Source organism: Felis catus, chromosome A3, assembly GCF_018350175.1.
Source record: "Felis catus isolate Fca126 chromosome A3, F.catus_Fca126_mat1.0, whole genome shotgun sequence".
NCBI lineage: Eukaryota > Metazoa > Chordata > Mammalia > Carnivora > Felidae > Felis > Felis catus.
Window position 1 is genome coordinate 50,105,934 of NC_058370.1, and position 17,669 is coordinate 50,123,602.

General features: G+C 46.4%; 1 protein-coding gene across 10 annotated transcripts in view; it reads right to left on the bottom strand.

The window, feature by feature from the left end:
* NINL (ninein like) overlaps positions 1–17,669 on the bottom strand; it is a 174,583-nt gene that overhangs the window by 6,362 nt on the left and 150,552 nt on the right. For 8 of the 10 annotated variants that reach the window (XM_045053960.1, XM_023251527.2, XM_045053958.1 and 5 more), the window contains 3 exons: positions 6,339–6,497; positions 5,279–5,392; positions 626–835 (listed from right to left, as the gene is read on the bottom strand). In XM_045053960.1, coding sequence (XP_044909895.1) covers positions 626–835; positions 5,279–5,392; positions 6,339–6,497 — 483 coding nt within the window. Of the gene's footprint in view, positions 1–625; positions 930–5,278; positions 5,393–6,338; positions 6,498–17,669 lie in introns of those variants that run through there. The other 2 variants (XM_045053961.1, XR_006595425.1) reach the window with 2 other exon arrangements.

Sequence of the window (17,669 nt, forward strand, 5' to 3'; positions counted from 1 at the left end):
CCCAAATAAATAACTTCTGCAGTCTTTGTGTGCCTGTGGGTAGATTTTTTTCAGTCTGCAAAATGGTTTCAGATTCTTTTTAAATTAGATGCATCATTTGGAAACTGGGAATGTTTCTGTAAAAATCTAGTTTCTGGCTTTCCTTTGAAATCAGGAGAATTGGCACACAGGGCCTGTGATTCCACAGGACTACATGGGTGGGACCACCACCCACAGCTTCCCTCATGGCCTCTGTATCACCACATTTCTGGCCCTGTAAGCAGTTTTGAGTGTGTGGTCCCTAACATTTAGCCATGTGGCCTACCACAGACATGTGCAGCCCTCAAAGACAACCTGTCTGGGTGGACCTGTTGCCCCCATGTTGAAGAGGCCTTTTGGGTCAGCTGGCTTATCATTCTGAGGGGGTGGGAGATGCCTTCTCCAAGAGGTTTGCCACCCCTCCCTGATCCATCTTTGGCCCCTGTTAGAATCCCACATTGTTCACAGTGAAAATCAGGGGCCTGCAGCTGTGGTATAACCAGACTTCTACGAATTGGGATGGCAGTTTTTGGCTGAGTGATCAGTGATCCAATCTCGCCACCCCTGGCACCATCAGCTGGGCCTCAGGGCCCTTGTCTCCACTCACCCACTGTGTTTCCAGCCGCCTCCCCTTCTCCTTCTGGAGAATGCACTCATCACGGAGCTGCTGAGTGGCCTGCCGCTCCTCTTCCAGTAGCTGCTGCAGCTCGGTCATGTGGTCCTGAGGCACCAGCCACTGCATCTGCTCCTGCAGCTGGTGGACCTCCTCCGAGTGCTGGGACTGTGCCAGCCTTAGCCTCAGGTTGGCTCCATGCAGCTGCACCGGGGAGAAGGCCATGATAGTGCTGGTGTGATTGCTGAGAGCTATGGGGTCATTACTAGACATGCAAAACTCCATGCTTACAGATACCCTACAAATGGAAGGGCACACAAGGCATCCTTATTCCTTGGTCCATGCATCTGCAGCTACATGTAAGGTTCATAAAGAACCTATTCATTTGTACTCTGACAGCCAAGCTCTGGTTTAGCCAGAGTTTCTACACAGAGAGAGTCAAGAAGACTCAGGTCTGTAGCCTCAAAGTGGTGACACTGAGGTTTCCTACTGCACCCATGGGAGAATCATGCCATACTCTGTCCAGTTTACATTTCAGCAAACTTCATGGAGTCTGTTTAACAATTATAATCCATGCAGGCCTTGCATGGTGATTTTCCTTTAGGCAGAGAGCCATACTCCTTAGGCAGCTGAGACCAGGGCCACAGAGAGCAATGGAGCATATGATGAAGGCCAAAGGGACCCTGGCAGCAGGTGCAGAACTACCCCAGCCCCTGGCTCCCCAACCACAGTGGATGGCAAGATTTCACTGGAGTTGTGGGTAACTTGGCCAATCCTTTTATTAAACACCATTTAAATCACTTTGATTCTAGAGGCTTCACCAAGAATATACAGAATTTCCTTGGCACCCTACAAGAACTTGGTATGTCAGCCCTCACACACCTCTGAGGCCCCATAGATGGGAGAGGGAGGTACCTCCATCAAGAGTCACACTTAGGATAGGTCTGAGGTGACCATGTGATTAGAGACAGGGAGGATGCCAGCTATGGCTACTCAAGGGCAACAATGAGGCTTTAGGCCTCAGGTCGTTGTATCCCCATGCATCTCTGAGGGGCTGTCTTAGGGGGCCATGTCATCACCATCATGTGTGGCTGTTCTTAGGACAGGAGTCATCCCAGAGAAACACACCTGCACACAGTTTCCAGGACAGCTACTATGCTCTTTTGGAGGAGTGAAATATAATGACTTCTAAAATCAGATGACCAAAATATATTTTTCAGAGATATCTGGTCTTCATCCACAGATTCTAAAAATGCTTCAGAGCCACAGACGTGAAATAGATGTCTCATTATTAATGAAGGTGATTTTTGAAGTGCACCCAAGGGGAGGGGCTGGCTGCCAGAAGGGTCAACCACGTGATCAAGGATTGGAATTTTCAGTCCTATCCCCCAACCTCCCAGGAGGGGAGAGGGGCTGAAGGTTGAGTCAGCCAGTGGCCAATGACTTAGTCATGACTATATAATGAAACCTCCATAAAAACCCAAGAGCCAGCTGTTTGGTCCCTGTTTTGGAGAGCTTCTATGCTTGAGGAGGAACACTTCCATGCGCCCCCAGGCTGGGGCTCAAGCTCCCTGAGGACAGATATTTGGGACCTCACCCTATGTATCTCTTCCTCTGGCTATTGATTTGTTTCCTTTAACATATCCTTTAATGAACTGCTAAATGTTAAGTGTTTCCCTGAGTTCTGTGAGCCACTCTAGCAAATTAGTCAAACCTCAGGAGGAGGAGGTTGAAACATCCAATCTGTAGCTGGCTGGTCAGAAACACAGCTAATAGCCTGGGGGTATGACTGGCTTCTGAGATGGGGGTAGGGAGTAGTGTTGTAGGACTACACCCTTAACCCTTAACCTGTGGGGTCTGATGCTGTCTCCAGGCAGATAGTATAAGAATGGAGTTGAATTCTCAGACACCCTGTTGGTGTCTGATAATTGCACGCTGGAACTGGGTCTGGGAACCTTGAGAAAGAGGGACAGAGAAGGGAGAGAGGAGAACCAGTTCTAAAACACACCCCCCACAAATGTAGCCCCCTCCCGACTTTCATGCTTCAGTCATCCTGCAGACACCCCAGATGGAAGTTGAGCCCCAGCCCAGGCCCTTGTGACTCCATGTCAGAATGCCCACCCACTCCAAAGCTGTTCCTGCTCTCTGACAGCACTCCCCAACACCCTGATGCCCTCTTCCTTAGAACACACTGTTCCCATGCCCCTTGCTGCTAACTGCTACAGCTATCTCTCTGCTCTGAACACAGATGCCTGGTGCAAGCTCCTGGGAGGAGGCCACTGTGTGGCCCAGTGTGAGGTCTGTGTCTGTGGCCCTACCCTGTGGCTCTCTGAGCAAGGCAAACAGCCCATAACACCGTCTCAGCTGAATTCCTCCCAAGCCCTCCTCATCTCCCTCCCTGCAGAACTGAGACTGGCTAGAGCCTGGGCCAACTCTGGAGACCCCTGCCCAACTATCACTTAACAAGGGAAAGATGTCCCCAGAGACCACTGGGGCAGCCCATGCCAGGAAAAGAGAGCCATTGTGTTCTGGGATCAGGGGCATGGCAGTGAGCCACCTCAGCCATCGGCTACTCCCACCTGAGCTCACAGGCTGCTGTTCCTGCCCCCTGAGGGATGGGAGCTGTGCTCTCCTTGCATTGAGAGGTGAGGACTGTGTCCTCCCCTGATGGACAGGTGGGTTCTGTGCCCTCCCTTTGAATCCAAGCTGGACCAACAAAATGTCAGAGGAGTGATGTTCTGGAATGCCCTGACACAGTCTTAAGAAGCCTGGCAGCTTCTATCTGCTCCTCTAAGGGTGCTTGGTCACCTATCCTCTCAGAACTTCACTGCTATGCTCAGACAGCCTCATGCCACCAAGAGGCCAGGTGTGGGTGCTCCAGCTGAGAGCACCAGTAAGCCCCCAGCCACCAGCCAACACCACATGCCAGCCCTGTGACCTGAGGTCTCTCAAACATCTGATCCAGCTGTGCCTTCAGATGATGCTAGCCCTAACCTCATTTGATTGCAATGGCCCCCTGAGATCTCAAGTGAAAACAGCCCAGCTGCGCTGGCGAGCCCACAGACCATGAAGGATAATGATGAACAGTGCTAGAAGCTACCAAGTTTGAGGGTGGTTTGACGTACTGCAACACAGAACCAAGATGGTCATTCCCAAGGGCATGCGATGCTTACAGCATTGTGCTCCCGTGCACCACACCTTATGAGCTGTGCAAAGTCCCTCTGCCAGGACCTCTCATGGCCCCACCCAAGCTGCCCCCCTGCTCATACCTATCCAACCTGCTCTCTTTGACCTCCAGGGCGCTCCTCCTTAAAATCACCCACAACTGTGCCAGTGACAACACTGGCTCCTCTCGAGTGGTCCCGCGCCCACTCTACCATGGCTCCTCTAGAAGATCCTTAAATACCCACAGGCTCCTCTTATTTCCCTCATGTGAACTCCCATCAATGTGGTTTTGGGGGTTCCTCTTCTAAATAACAAGGGGGAACCATCTCACATCACAGGAGAACTGCTTAAGTAAGGTCCCTTCTGCCCATGACAATGGCTGAATGCTGACTCCTGGACTCAAAGGGCTCAAGCTGGTCAAGGCAATTTCACAAGGTTCCTTTCAGACTTAAAAACAGAGAAGGGAACCCCCAAATACTCAGAGGCACCTCTGGGAGAGTGCTTGTTTGCAGCAGGATGGCTGAAAGCCCACATGAGCCCCCAATAGCACGTCATAAAGCCCTGGGTATGTAGGGGGACCCCACAGCCAAGTCCAGCTGTGGCATCTGGGGCCAGTCAGGGAGTCTGTGAAGTTGCTCAGAGGAAGGAGGCATGCCAGTGCCACACTCAAGTGAGGGCCCTGGGCCACAGGCCAGTGAGTTAGAAACCTCTTCCACACTGCTTGGGAGGCTTCTCCCATGACCCCTCTTTTCTATCTACAGCCCCCAGCCCTCTAAGCGCAACGCACATCTGAGTCCACATTAGGCCATCACACACCTGCCATTCTGTCATCCTGCTCCCCCAGGAAGAACCAGCTCCCCCTCTCTCATGTCTCTGCACACCATGCTGTCAGGGCATCCTGACATCCCTGCTTGGCCTGTCCTGCTCACATCTGCTTGTCCCAAACTGCAAGCTCTCCACTTTCCTACCTCTGTACCTTTAGAGCCTGGTGCACTAGTAAATGCTGGAGCAGGAGAGAAAGTGGGAGGCAGGAGTTCGACACCCACATGTGTATGCAATTTCAGGGCTTCTGTGCACACATAAGCCTGTGTGAGGGCAAGACGGGCACACTGAGCTTGCTAACCCAAGGGACTACTCCACCTCATGTCCTTGGATCTGACGACACTGCCCCCTCCTCAGAGGCTACCCACAGCTCTCCTTTGTTCTTCTGTTCTGCAGATGGTGCAGCCAAAAGCACTGCTTGTCAGCCTCCTTCTTTTGTGCATAAACAGAAGCTCTGCCCATGGACTGCTCAGGGTCAACCAACCCTGGACTAGGCTCAACTTCAGTCTCAGGCCTGGTAAGTGCCCACCAGCTGTGTAACCTCAGGGCAGCCCAATAACCTCTCTGGCCAGACCAGTCCTGAAAAGGCTCTGTCAGTGCTAAACTGTGTTGACTTTCCTCCCAGCTGAGACCCAGCCATTGGCCATCATGCACACCCACCTGATTTTGACTTTCTTCAAGGGTCTCTCTCAGCTGTGACTGTGACAGTCTCAGGCTCTGACATTCCTGATTCATGTGTTCAAGTTCAAGTTCAAGTTTTTGGATTAGCTCACTCTGTTTAAAAAAAATAATTTCACAAGTACAAGAACATCTCAGCAGTCTGATGCATATTTATTTATTTAAGTTTATTTATTTTGAGAGAGAGAGTGTGTGAGCAAGCAGGAAGTGGGGGAGGGAGATGGGGGAGGGAGGGAGGTGAAGAGAGAGAGAGAGAGATTGAGAGAGAGAATATCCCAAGCAGGTCCCATGCTATCAGCATGGGAACCCAACGGGGGCTCCATCTCATGAACTATGAGATCATGACCTAAGCCAAAATCCAGAGTCAGACACTTAACTAACTGAGCCACCCAGGCATGCCATCAGTCTGATACATGTTTAATGCAGAAACTTCAGAAATTTATAGAAAAGCAAAAATGACAAAATTTAAACCACCATGATCCCAACATTGTGCTGTGATCTCAGCCCTTCTTCCACACATGTGTTTCTATCAATAACACTGGTACAGCATTATATGCTATGCTTTCCTTATTATATTTTGAGCATTTCCCCATAACATTAAATATTGTTGGAAAACATGATTTTTAATGACTGTACCATAATTTACTGACTCATTCAGTATTATTGATGATTCAAGCTGATTCCAATTCTGTTTTGCTATTATAAATACCACAGCAATGAAAACACTTCCAGCTAAGTCTGCCCACGATGCTCAGATAAAATTCCCATAAGTAGAATTATAAAGTCAGAGCATACTGACATTCTTGAGGCACTTGACACATATTTTGCCCAAATGTCCTCCAAAGAGGTCTACCAATTTATTCTCTTAGCATCAGGATTTAATCCCTTTCTGCTACTTTTTTTTAGATATTGAGAATTTGCAAGGCTGCTGAAGCCTACAAATTTTCCAGAGCACATACTTGTTAAGTTCCCCTCTTTACCTGAGGGGTGAGCCTACCTCCAGGCATTTTAAGGCTGTTGCTGATGTTTTTAGACCACTCACCTGCAGCTCCTCCTGGTGCCCGGCCTCCTCCAGTCTCTGTGTTAACAGCTGAATGTTGATGAGATTCTTCTCGTCTTGGGCCTGGTGGACAGAGGCCTCCTCTCCTAGCTGAAGGATCTTGTGATTGAGCTGGGACACTTCATCCTTGCATTTCTGACTCTGGAGCATAACGGGTTAAAATACAGATGCCAAAGTTACTTTTTTTTAAACCAGGAGCTTAATTCATATCATTCCAGTGGTTCCCAATCAGGACCCATTTTGTTCCCCAAGGAACATCTGGCAATGTCTGGAGATACTGCTGGTTATCAGAACTGGGAAGGGGACGGCTAAGGTATCTCATGGTGGAGGCACTCAGCATCCTCCAGCGCAGGACTGATCCCACCCCAAATGGCCACAGTACTAAGGATGCGAAAACATGCTCTACTCCCTTGAGGAAATGAGACATATCTCAACTGCCAGAGGTGGCTACATCATGAACATTCAAACCACTGCTCTGAAGATCTTCCATATTTTTCTTATTTCTTTCATGGTTATGTCCAATTATTATTTTAAGTAGTCTGAAAGAAAACACCTTGTTAAATTTGAAGTATATGAATCTCCTCAAAGTAGGCTCAGGTCATGATCTGATCTTTTGTCATTAAACACCTAAACATATCTTTCAGCAGGGTGCAGGTGGTGATTAAATTGTATATTCTGCTTTTATCCAGTATCTACTGCCCAACAGATGGTGGATGCACAACAGATGCCCACTGGGTGGCTAAGTGAATGCCCCATGAGCTGGAACAGCAACTAGAACACTGCCCCTACAGTCTCTCCCCGTGGAAATGCCAGTTACTTTAAACTATATGTTGTGAATATCTTCATATAAATCACATTTCTGCTTATTTGCTTTTTTTCCACAGCAGTCCATTCTCGAGGCTGACTGTCAGTGGCTCCAAGTGTTGGCAGAGTGGGGTTCTCTGAACCTGTTTTCAGCACTACTGGCAACGCACACACACCACTCTCCCCAGGGCTGTGCTAACAACCATTTCATTTCTATGTTTTTGAAGATTTGAGAAGCAGATGATGGAACCTTGCTTGATGTTGTTCTGATTTGGATTATTTAAGCTTAGTGAGTTTACACATTTTTCTCGTGATGATTGCTCCTTCTGTTCTCTGTAAACAGACTATTATCTCATCCTGTGCTTAAAACCTCAAAACTGAGGATAAAGAGGTATTTTCAACACATCGTAAGTTCATGGTTGTTGTGTCTGGTATGGAAATCTCTTGTGTTTATTACATTTTATTGTGAAAATTAAAGTTATTTTTCAATATTGGCATTCATCTTATTCTCTGAGGATAGCGTTGATTTTTTTTCATAATGGTATGTTTTTATGATTTTTTAAACTCTAATTCCAGTAGAGTTAACATGCACTGTTACATTACTTCAGCCTTGATTTTTTTAGCAGCCAGAAACAGAATCTTCCTTCAGCTAATTTTTTTGGTTACTTTTAATATTTAGTCTTTGGAAATAATTTCAAACTCATATAACAGATGCAAAGCTATTACAGAGAACATCCATGTGCCCTTCACCCAGACTTACCAGCTGGCAACATTTCCCCGTGTGCTTTGTGGCTGGCTGGTACTCTCTGCACGTATGTGCACACATGTGTGTACACACACACACACACACACACACACACACACACACACACACACGAGATGGTTTTCTGAGCCATGACCCTGTGTTACATGTTTCCTAAGGAGGTGAGCGTGTTCTCACATGGCTGCCATGCAGCTCTGGCTTCAGGACAAGAATCACACCACCTGCATCCTAGTCTTGTCAACTGGCCTAGTTATGACCCTTGGAGCACCCCTTCTGGTCCAGCTTAGGCAACGCCTTTATCTGTCAGGCTGTTTTAACCTCCCTGAATGTGAGATGTTTCCATAGCCTGTCATATATTAACACTGAAAATTCTGACAGATACAGTACCTCCCCACCTTTCCCCTTCAACAGTTCCTCATTTGGGGACTGCCTGATGCTCTCTGTGACTAAGCTCAGGAGATGCCTGTGACCAGAACTCCACTCAGGTGCCACTATGTCCCCCTCAGGGCATCCCACTGAGACAGTGGGGCGCCCACTGTCTCTTGGTGTCTGTGTCCATCACCTCCTTAATTCTTTCTTTTCCCCAAAGTTAGTTTATTTATTCTGGGGGGTGGGGGAACAGAGCATGAGCAGGGGAGCGGCAGAGAAAGAGGGAGAGAGAATGCCAGGCAGGCTATGTGCTGTCAGCATGGAGCCTGACATGGGGCTCAAATTCATGAACCATGAGATCATGACCTGAGCCAAAATCAAGAGTTGGATGCTTAACTGACTGAGCCATCACCTTAATTCCAACTTGTATTCACCTTAGTTTTATTGCAGAAGACAAAAGCAGTCATATCCTGATCAAATTTTAAAATAAGTGGATGTCTGTGCTAAATATGCTTACTCTGGATGTGATTATGCCTTTAGGCCTAGTTTCCAGTTTATAAGATACACAAGGGACAGAGAAGCAGACTGAATGACACTATCAGGAAACAGCTGGACAGATCCAGAATGGGGGATGGCCTACAAGACAACTGCCAGATCTCTTCAAACAGACAGCCTTGGGGGTGAATCAGCTATTCCAGGTTAAAAAGACTAAAGACACATTGCAGCAAGCAGACCATATTTTCCAAAGACAGCCTCAATGGCATCTCTCATCCCACATCCCCTTCTGTAGTGTGACCTGGACACTCACCCTCCCAGATGAACCTATGTCCCTCCCTGTGCCTTGGGGGGGTCTGGGTGGAGGTGATATGGAAAGATTTCTGAGATGAGAAGCCTTGTGCCTGCCTTGTGGTCCTGCTGGACCACTCGCTACCTGAATGCCTCTTTGTGACACTCCCTCCCAGGCCCATGGAGAGGAGCCCCCAGATGGTTCCAGCCCTGGCCTTTGGGTCACCCCAGCTGTCCAATCTTCCCATACCAGTGACATGGAGAAGAGGCAGGCCATCTGCCCTGTACCCTGTCTGGAACCCCTGATCCACAGGTTCTGTGAGCACAATAAAGTGGCTGTTTTCTGCCACCAGAACAGCATTGACAGTTCAACGCATCATCCTCAGCTGGATCCTAGTTCCAAAAAATTTACCATCTAAGACATTTTGGAATAATTATAGAAAGATGTAAATATGGTCTGAATATTGGACAGCATTAAGTAATTACAATTAAGTGTCTCAGGTGTTACAGCAGTACTGTGGTTAGGCAGAAGATGCATTCATTTTTACAAGATGCCTGCGAAATATTTAGGAGCAGAGTATCACTGTATCTGTCACTTACTTTCAAAAGGTTTGAAAACACACACACATACACATAGTACAGAGAGATACAAAGAAAGGTATAAACAAGTAATAAAGCACAAAGTTAAAAACTGCCAAATTAAGGGGGCACCTGTATGGCTTAGTAGGTTAAGCATCCGACTTCGGCTCGGGTCATGATCTCTCGGTCCCTGAGTTCCAGCCCCACATCGGGCTCTGTGTTAACAACTCAGAGCCTGGAGCCTGTTTCCGATTCTGTGTCTCCCTCTCTCTCTGCCCCTCCCTTGTTCTCATTCTCTCTCTCTCTCTCTCTCTCTCTTTCTCTTTCTCTCTCAAAATAATAAATAAGCATTAAAAAAAAAAACCTTGTCAAATTAAGGTTGTGGTATGTGGGTGATGATCAGTATATATTATGCCAAATTTTCTGTGCCGTTATAGTTTTTCATACTAAAAAGTTGAGGGAAAGAAAACAAATGGATACCTATAATCCATTTATAAGTGTGTCCTAGGAATAAGCCCAAAAGAAGAAGGGGGCCCCAGGAAAGCCCCAGGTGGGTCATTTCACAAGAAGCTGGTCTGCAAGCAAGTACAGTCAGAAGTTTTCATCTTACATAACTCCAGGAATTGGCCACCTAATGGAGAAGACCCAAAGCAAGGTCACCACACACTCATCACAGAAACAAACACCCAAAGCTGGGAGCCCAGACAACCCACCAGTAGTCTCAGGCAGTCCCCATAGCAGAACATTCGGTGACCACACATGGGTAGAGGTGGCACCAAGAGAGAGGAGGTGTGGCACTTAACTCAAGGATGGCACAGGCTTGAGAAGCCAAACATGGCAACCCACCCCTCTAGAACTATTGAGTGAGTTCAGCAAGGTGGCAGGAGGCAAGACCGACAGATGAAAACCCATTGAATTTCTGTGAACATACAGTGAACATACACAAACCCAAATTAAAAACACAATAAAATCCTGAAACCAATATTGTATTATATGTAAACTTATTAGAATTTAAATAAAAATCAGAGCTGCCAGTCAATACGGCGGAGAAGTAGGGGGACCCGAAGTTCCCTCTTCCCTCAAACACAGCAGTGTTGAGGCCAGAGGACTTGGAATTCTAAGAGTCCAGGCTGCAGAGTAACAGATACATCTCCAGGGGCCCACAGGGACAACTTGGTGGGCCACAGGTGCATGATTACGAACCAGGAGAGATAAAACGGGCGGCATTAGAACAGAGGGGAGGAATCCCCTCCTGTGGAGAAATAAAAGGAAGAGAAAGAGAGGCTGTGGAAGTGTGGGATTGTATTTTGACAAGAGAAAAACCATGGGCTGGGGACTGGAAAAAAACAGAGAAAGATCCAATTTCTTTCTTTCTTTTTTTTTGTCTTTGTGAAGACTTTATTTCTCTCATATAATCTCTATGTAATAATCATTAGCCAACCTTTTAAATACATTGCAAATCTATCTTTTGCTAGTTCTAATTTTTATATAAGCAATTTTATTTTTTCCTTAAATTCCCATAGATTTTATTTTCTTCTTATGGTGCCCCACAATCTCCATTTGCCCATACTTAAGTGAATAAATATTTGTTTTAGTAGTAGATAATGTGCACAAAACCCAAAACCCAGATCTTTAATGTAGCTCTCCACAGAAAATTTTTCCTCTGATCTTAAGAGCTTTTCCAATCTCAAAACTGTTGACTATCATTCCAGAATGCAGTGGTCCATGGCTTATTCCTGACAAACAGGTAGTATTTGCCCAGTTTTCCATTAGGTACCTCCCAACTTTGGGAGGGTGATAGTATCCAATTTCTAACAGCAGCTAGATTGGAGCCAGCTTCTCTGGATTGGAGCCAGCTTCCCTGTTCGTGTGCCTGGGGAGAAGGGGAACCAGCCTTGGGCTTGGTAACTAGCTCAGAGGCACAGTCTGCAGTCAGAGAAACCAATCTGCTACCTTGAGTGCTGGGGGAAAAAGGCAAAGAGTCATTCCAAGGACAGAAGACCTTACTTGCACCTGCCAGCCAGAGATCTTTTGTTGGCTGGCTGAGCAGAGTGGCACTTCCCTGGAACCAGGGCGTGTGGGCAGAGTGGGATCGTTTAAGACATTGGGGTTTGAATCCCAGCCAAGCACCTGGGAGGCATGGGAGACTCTAGAGCGGACAAAACCCACCCACTCGCACCCACTCAGCACAGTGAGGATGGCCTGAATAGTGGTTTGCGACACCTGGTCCAGAGAGGAGAGACTGGGGTGTCGCCATTTTTCTCCCAATCACCAAAAAGGTGGGGCTTCAGGGAAGCCGCCTACACCAAACCACACCCTTCTGTGCCTGGTACCTGTGTATCTACAGGGGCAAGATTGACACTGACCAACCACACAGGCCCTCCTCCTGATCAGTGCAGCCACCAGTTCCAAGGCACCTAGCAGTTTTGCATTTTCTGATTTAATTCTTGGTCAATTCTTATCCTCAAAAAATTAAAAATAGAGGGGCACCTGGGTGGTTCAGTCAGTTGAGCATCTGATTTCAGCTGAGGTCATGATCTCATGCCCTGTGAGTTCGAGTACTGCGTCAGGCTCTGTGATGACAGCTCAGAGCCTGCAGCCTGCTTCGGTTTCTGTGTCTCCATCTCTCTCTGCCCCTTCCCCACTTGTTCTCATTCTCATTCTCTTTCTCTCTCTCTCCCCCACCCCAAAAGTAAATAAATGTTAAAAAATGGGTTTTTTTATTTAAAAATAGTATTACCCTAGGAGCCAGTAATAGCACTACTAGGAATTTATCCAAATGATACAGGAGTGCTGATTCATAGGAACACATGTACTCCAATATTTACAGCAGCGCTGTCAACAATAGCCAAATTATGGAAACAGCCCAAATGCCATCAACTGATGGATGGATAAAGAAGATGTGGTTTATATATACACAATGGAACACTACTTGGCAATGAGAAAGAATGAAATCCTGCCATTTGTAACAACATGGATGGAACTTGAGAGTATTATGCTAAGTAAAATAAGTCAGAGAAAGACAGATATCATGTTTTCACTCATATGTGGAACTTGACAAACTTACCAGAAGACCATGGGGGAAGGGAAGGGGAAAAATAGTTTCAAACAGAGAGGGAGGCAAGCCATAAGAGACTCCTAAATACAGAGAACAAACTGAGGGTTGATGGGGGGAGGGGGAATGGGAGAAGGGCACTGAGGAGGGCACTTGCTGGCATGAGCACTGGGTGTTGTATGTAAGCGATGAATCATTGGAATCTACCCCCAAAGCCAAGAGCACACTGTATACACTGTATGTTAGCTAACTTGAGAATAAATTATGTTTAAAATAAATAAATAAATAAATAAATAAATAAATAAATAAATAAATAAATGAATAATCAGTCAACCACTCAATCAATAACAATAAAAAAAATAGAAACATAATACTAGCTCCAGTCTCTGGCCTGACAGGTAAAGAGTTCTATCTCCCCAATAAGAAAATGGCTGAGCAAATTGAAATCAACAACTCCTCTTAGAATCCATCAGAGAATTGCAGTCATAGGGCAAACCAATGCCCTAATAACTGGAAAGACAGGCTAAGTGCTCACAGCTTACCAGGAACAGAGGCTGGAGCCTGAAACAGGAAGGGAAAGGGGACCCATAAGGATGAACACTGGAGGCCACGCCTGGCTGGCGTGAGAGTTAAAACGTCATGGTCTCAGGGGAGCCCTAAACTTTCCTGAGACATACCAGGGTCTTGCCCTCAACAACAGAGAAAATCCCCTCAGGCTTCTAGCAAGTGGGAACAAAGTAATGGCGATGGACTGAACTGTGTGTTCCCTCCAAATTCGTGTGTCAAGGCTCCTAAACCCCCAATGTGACTATATTTGGAGTTAAGACTTTCAGGAGGTAATTAAGGTTAAATAAGCTCATATGGGTCGGGTCCTAATCTGACAAGACTGTGACCTTTTAAGAAGAAGTAGAGCCCTGTCTCTCTCCCTCTCAGTGCCCATGCAGAAGAAAGGCCATGTGAGGACACAGTGAGAAGGCAGCTGTCTGTAAGTCAGGAATTAGGGCTCTCACCAGCAACCAAATCAGTCCGGACTTGTCCTGGACTTCTGGCCTCCATAACTATGAGACAATAAATTATTGTTGTTTAAGTGCTCCAGCCTATGGCATTTTGTTACAGCAGCTGAAGACACTAACGCAGTGGCCATTCTGAGGGATACTTGGAGCGTTCTGTTCCCCTCCTGCCCAAGAGAAACTACTTTCAGAGCTTAACCAACCCCAGCCCATCCAGCCTTTCTGTCTCAGCACACACCACCTCTCAGAGTGGCTAAAGTAATAGTGCCAACACCTAATGCTGGCAAGTATGTGAAGAAAATAGATCGCTGGGTGAGAATGTAAACTGTTACAGCCACTCTGGATAACAGTTGGGCCTTTTCTTACAAAACTAAACATGTAACTACCATTTGCACTTTTGGTGAAATGAAAACTTATGTTCATAAAAAAAAAAAAACCTACATAGGAATGTTCAGAACAACTTTATTTGTGATAGGGCAAAACTGGAATCATCCCAGCTATCCTTTAAAAGGGGAGTGATACAATGGAGTACTACGTGGCAATGAGAAAGAATGAAATATGGCCCTTTGTAGCAACATGGATGGAACCGGAGAGTGTTATGCTAAGTGAAATAAGCCATACAGAGAAAGACAGATACCATATGTTTTCACTCTTATGTGGATCCTGAGAAACTTAGCAGAAACCCATGGGGGAGGGGAAGGGGGAAAAAACAAAAAAGGAGGTTAGAGTGGGAGAGAGCCAAAGCATAAGAGACTCTTAAAAACTGAGAACAAACTGAGAGTTGATGGGGGGTGGGAGGGATGGGAGGGTGGGTGATGGGTATTGAGGAGGGCACCTTTTGGGATGAGCACTGGGTGTTGTATGGAAACCAATTTGACAAAAAACTTCGTATATTGAAAAACATAAAAAAAATAAAAAAAATAAAAGGGGAGTGATAAAACGTGGCTGGGTGGCTCAGTTGGTTGAGCATCTGACTTTGGCTCAGGTCATGATCTCACAGTTTCTGAGTTCGAGCCCCACATCGGGTTCTGTGCTGACAGCTCAGAGCCTGGAGCCTGCTTCAGATTCTGTGTGTCCGTCTCTCTCTGCCCCTCCCCTGCTTCTGCTCTGTCTCCCTCTCTCTCAAAAATAAATAAACATTAAAAAAAAAGAATTCAAAGGTGAGTGTTGGGGTGCCTGGGTGGCTTAGTCAGTTAAGCATCAGACTTTGGCTCAGGTCACGATCTCATGGTTAATGAGTTCAAGCCCTGTGTCAGGCTCTGTGCTGACAGCTCAGAGCCTGGAGCCTGATTTAGATTCTGTGTCTCCTTCTCTCTCTGCCCCTCCCCAACTTGCGCTCTGTCTCTCTCTCTCTCAAAAATGAACAAACACTGGGGAGAAGAGGGTGGGGTAGGAGGGCGCTGGGTTCACCGCGTCCTGCTGATCACCTAGATTTCACCCACATCTGCCTAATTTACCCTGATAACCACCAGAAGACTAGCAGAACGGACTCTCCAGGGCCAAGCATAGACGAGCAACCCACGGAAGAGGATAGGAAAGGTGGAGAGGCAGTGCGCACTACATGGACTGGCAGGAGGGAGCCAGGGCGGTGGAGGGGCAGCCAGCCCACCCAGCAAGGCAGAGCCCCCGACTGGCTTGCAAAAGCGAGGGGCCAGATGGAGTGTGTTCTGACAGCCAATGGGACTTAACATCTAGAATGTTATAAGTCAAAAGCTCTGCTCAGAGAGTGGGAGGGAGAGTTGTTAAGCCCCGGAGGACAGAGCTCAGCTTGGCAGGAAACAAAGGTGCTGGGAAGCGCCATCTCCCTGCCCATCCCCCAGCCAAAATCCCAAAGGGAACCGGTTTCCGTCACGAAACTTGCTTGCACTGCACAAACACCCAACACTGTGCTTCTGTGGATCCATCCCTCCAATGGGTCTGCCTCCCTCCCGGTGCCGCAGGGCCCCTCCTGCAGTGGACCACCAAAGACAAAGCGAGCGGAGTCTGCCCCTCCCACCCCTGTGCACCTTGCGGATCCAACCTGGCTAATACGCCAGATCCCATAGAAGCAGTACCACAAGACTGGCAGTGTGCAAGTAGCCCAGACAGAGGCCACACCACTCCACAGTGAGTCCTGCCCCTGGGAGAGGGGAAGATAAGGTACACACCAGTCTGACTGTGGCCCCAGCTTTGGGCTGGGGGCAGACATCAGGTCTGACTACGCCCGTCCACCAATTCAAGTTACTCCAGACAGCACAGAGGAGGAGCCCTGCAGTTCCCCGCCACTCCGGGGACTATCCAAAATGACGAAACGGAGGAATTCTCCTCAAAAGAAACTCCAGGAAGAACCCACAGCTAACGAACTGATCAAAAACGATTTAAGCAATATAGCAGAAAATGAATTTAAATAAGAGTCATAAAATTAATTGCTGGGCTTGAAAAAAGTGTACAGGACAGCAGAGAATCTATTACTACAGAGATCAAGGGACTAGGACACAGTCAGGAGGAGCTAAAAAATGCCATAAATGAGCTGCAAAATAAAATGGAGGTGACCACAGCTTGGATTGAGGTGGCAGAGGAGAGAATAGGTGAATTAGAAGATAAAATTATGGAAAAAGAAGAAGCTGAGAAAAAGAGAGATAAAAAATCCAGGAGTATGAGGGGAAAATTAGAGAACTAACTGACATAATTAAACGAAATAATGTACACATAGTTGGGATTCCAGAGGAGGAAGAGAGAGGGAAAGGTGCTGAAGGTGTACTTGAAGAAATCATAGCTGAGAACTTCGCTGAACTGGGGAAGGAAAAAGGCATTGAAATCCAAGAGGCACAAAGAACTCCTTTTAGACGTAACTTGAATCGATCTTCTGCATGACATATCATGGTGAAACTGGCAAAATACAAGGATAAAGAGAGAATTCTGAAAGCAGCTAGGAATAAACATGCCCTAACATATAAAAGGAGACCAATAAGACTCGTGACGGATCTGTCTACTGAAACTTGCCAGGCCAGAAACGAATGGCAGGAAATCTTCAACGTGATGAACAGAAAAAATATGCAGCCGAGAATCCTTTATCCAGCAAGTCTGTCATTTAGAATAGAAGGAGAGATAAACGTCTTCCCAAACAAACAAAAACTGAAGTAACTCATCACCACTAAACCAGCCCTACAGGAGATCCTAAGGGGGACTGTGTGAGTGAAATGTTGCAAGGACCACAAAGTACCAGAGACATCACTACAAGCATGAAACTTACAGACATCACAATGACTCTAAACCCATATCTTTCTATAATAACACCGAATGTAAATGGACTAAATGCGCCAACCAAAAGACATAGGGTATCAGAATGGATAAAAAAAACAAGATCCATCTATTTGCTGTCTACAAGAAACTCATTTTAGACCTGAGGACACCTTCAGATTGAAAGTGAGGGAATGGAGAACTATCTATCATGCTACTGGAAGTCAAAAAACAGCTGGAGTAGCCATACTTATATCAGACAAACTAGATTTCAAATTAAAGGCTGAAACAAGAGATGAAGAAGGGCATTATATAATAATTACAGGGTCTATCCATCAGGAAGAGCTAACAATTATAAATGTCTATGCACCAAATATGGAAGCCCCCAAATAAATAAAACAATTACTCACAAACATAAATAACCTTATAGATAGGAATGTGGTAATTGCAGGGGACTTTAATACTCCACTTACATCATTGGATAGATCATCTAGACACAGGATCAATAAAGAAACAAAGACCCTGAATGATACACTGGATCAGGTGGACTTGATAGACATATTTAGAACTCTGCATCCCAAAGCAACAGAATATTCTTTCTTCTCAAGTGCACATGGAACATTCTCCAAGATAGATCACATACTGGGTCACAAAACCGCCCTTCATAAGTATACAAGAATTGAGATCATACCATGCATACTTTCAGATCACAATGCAAGAAAGCTTGA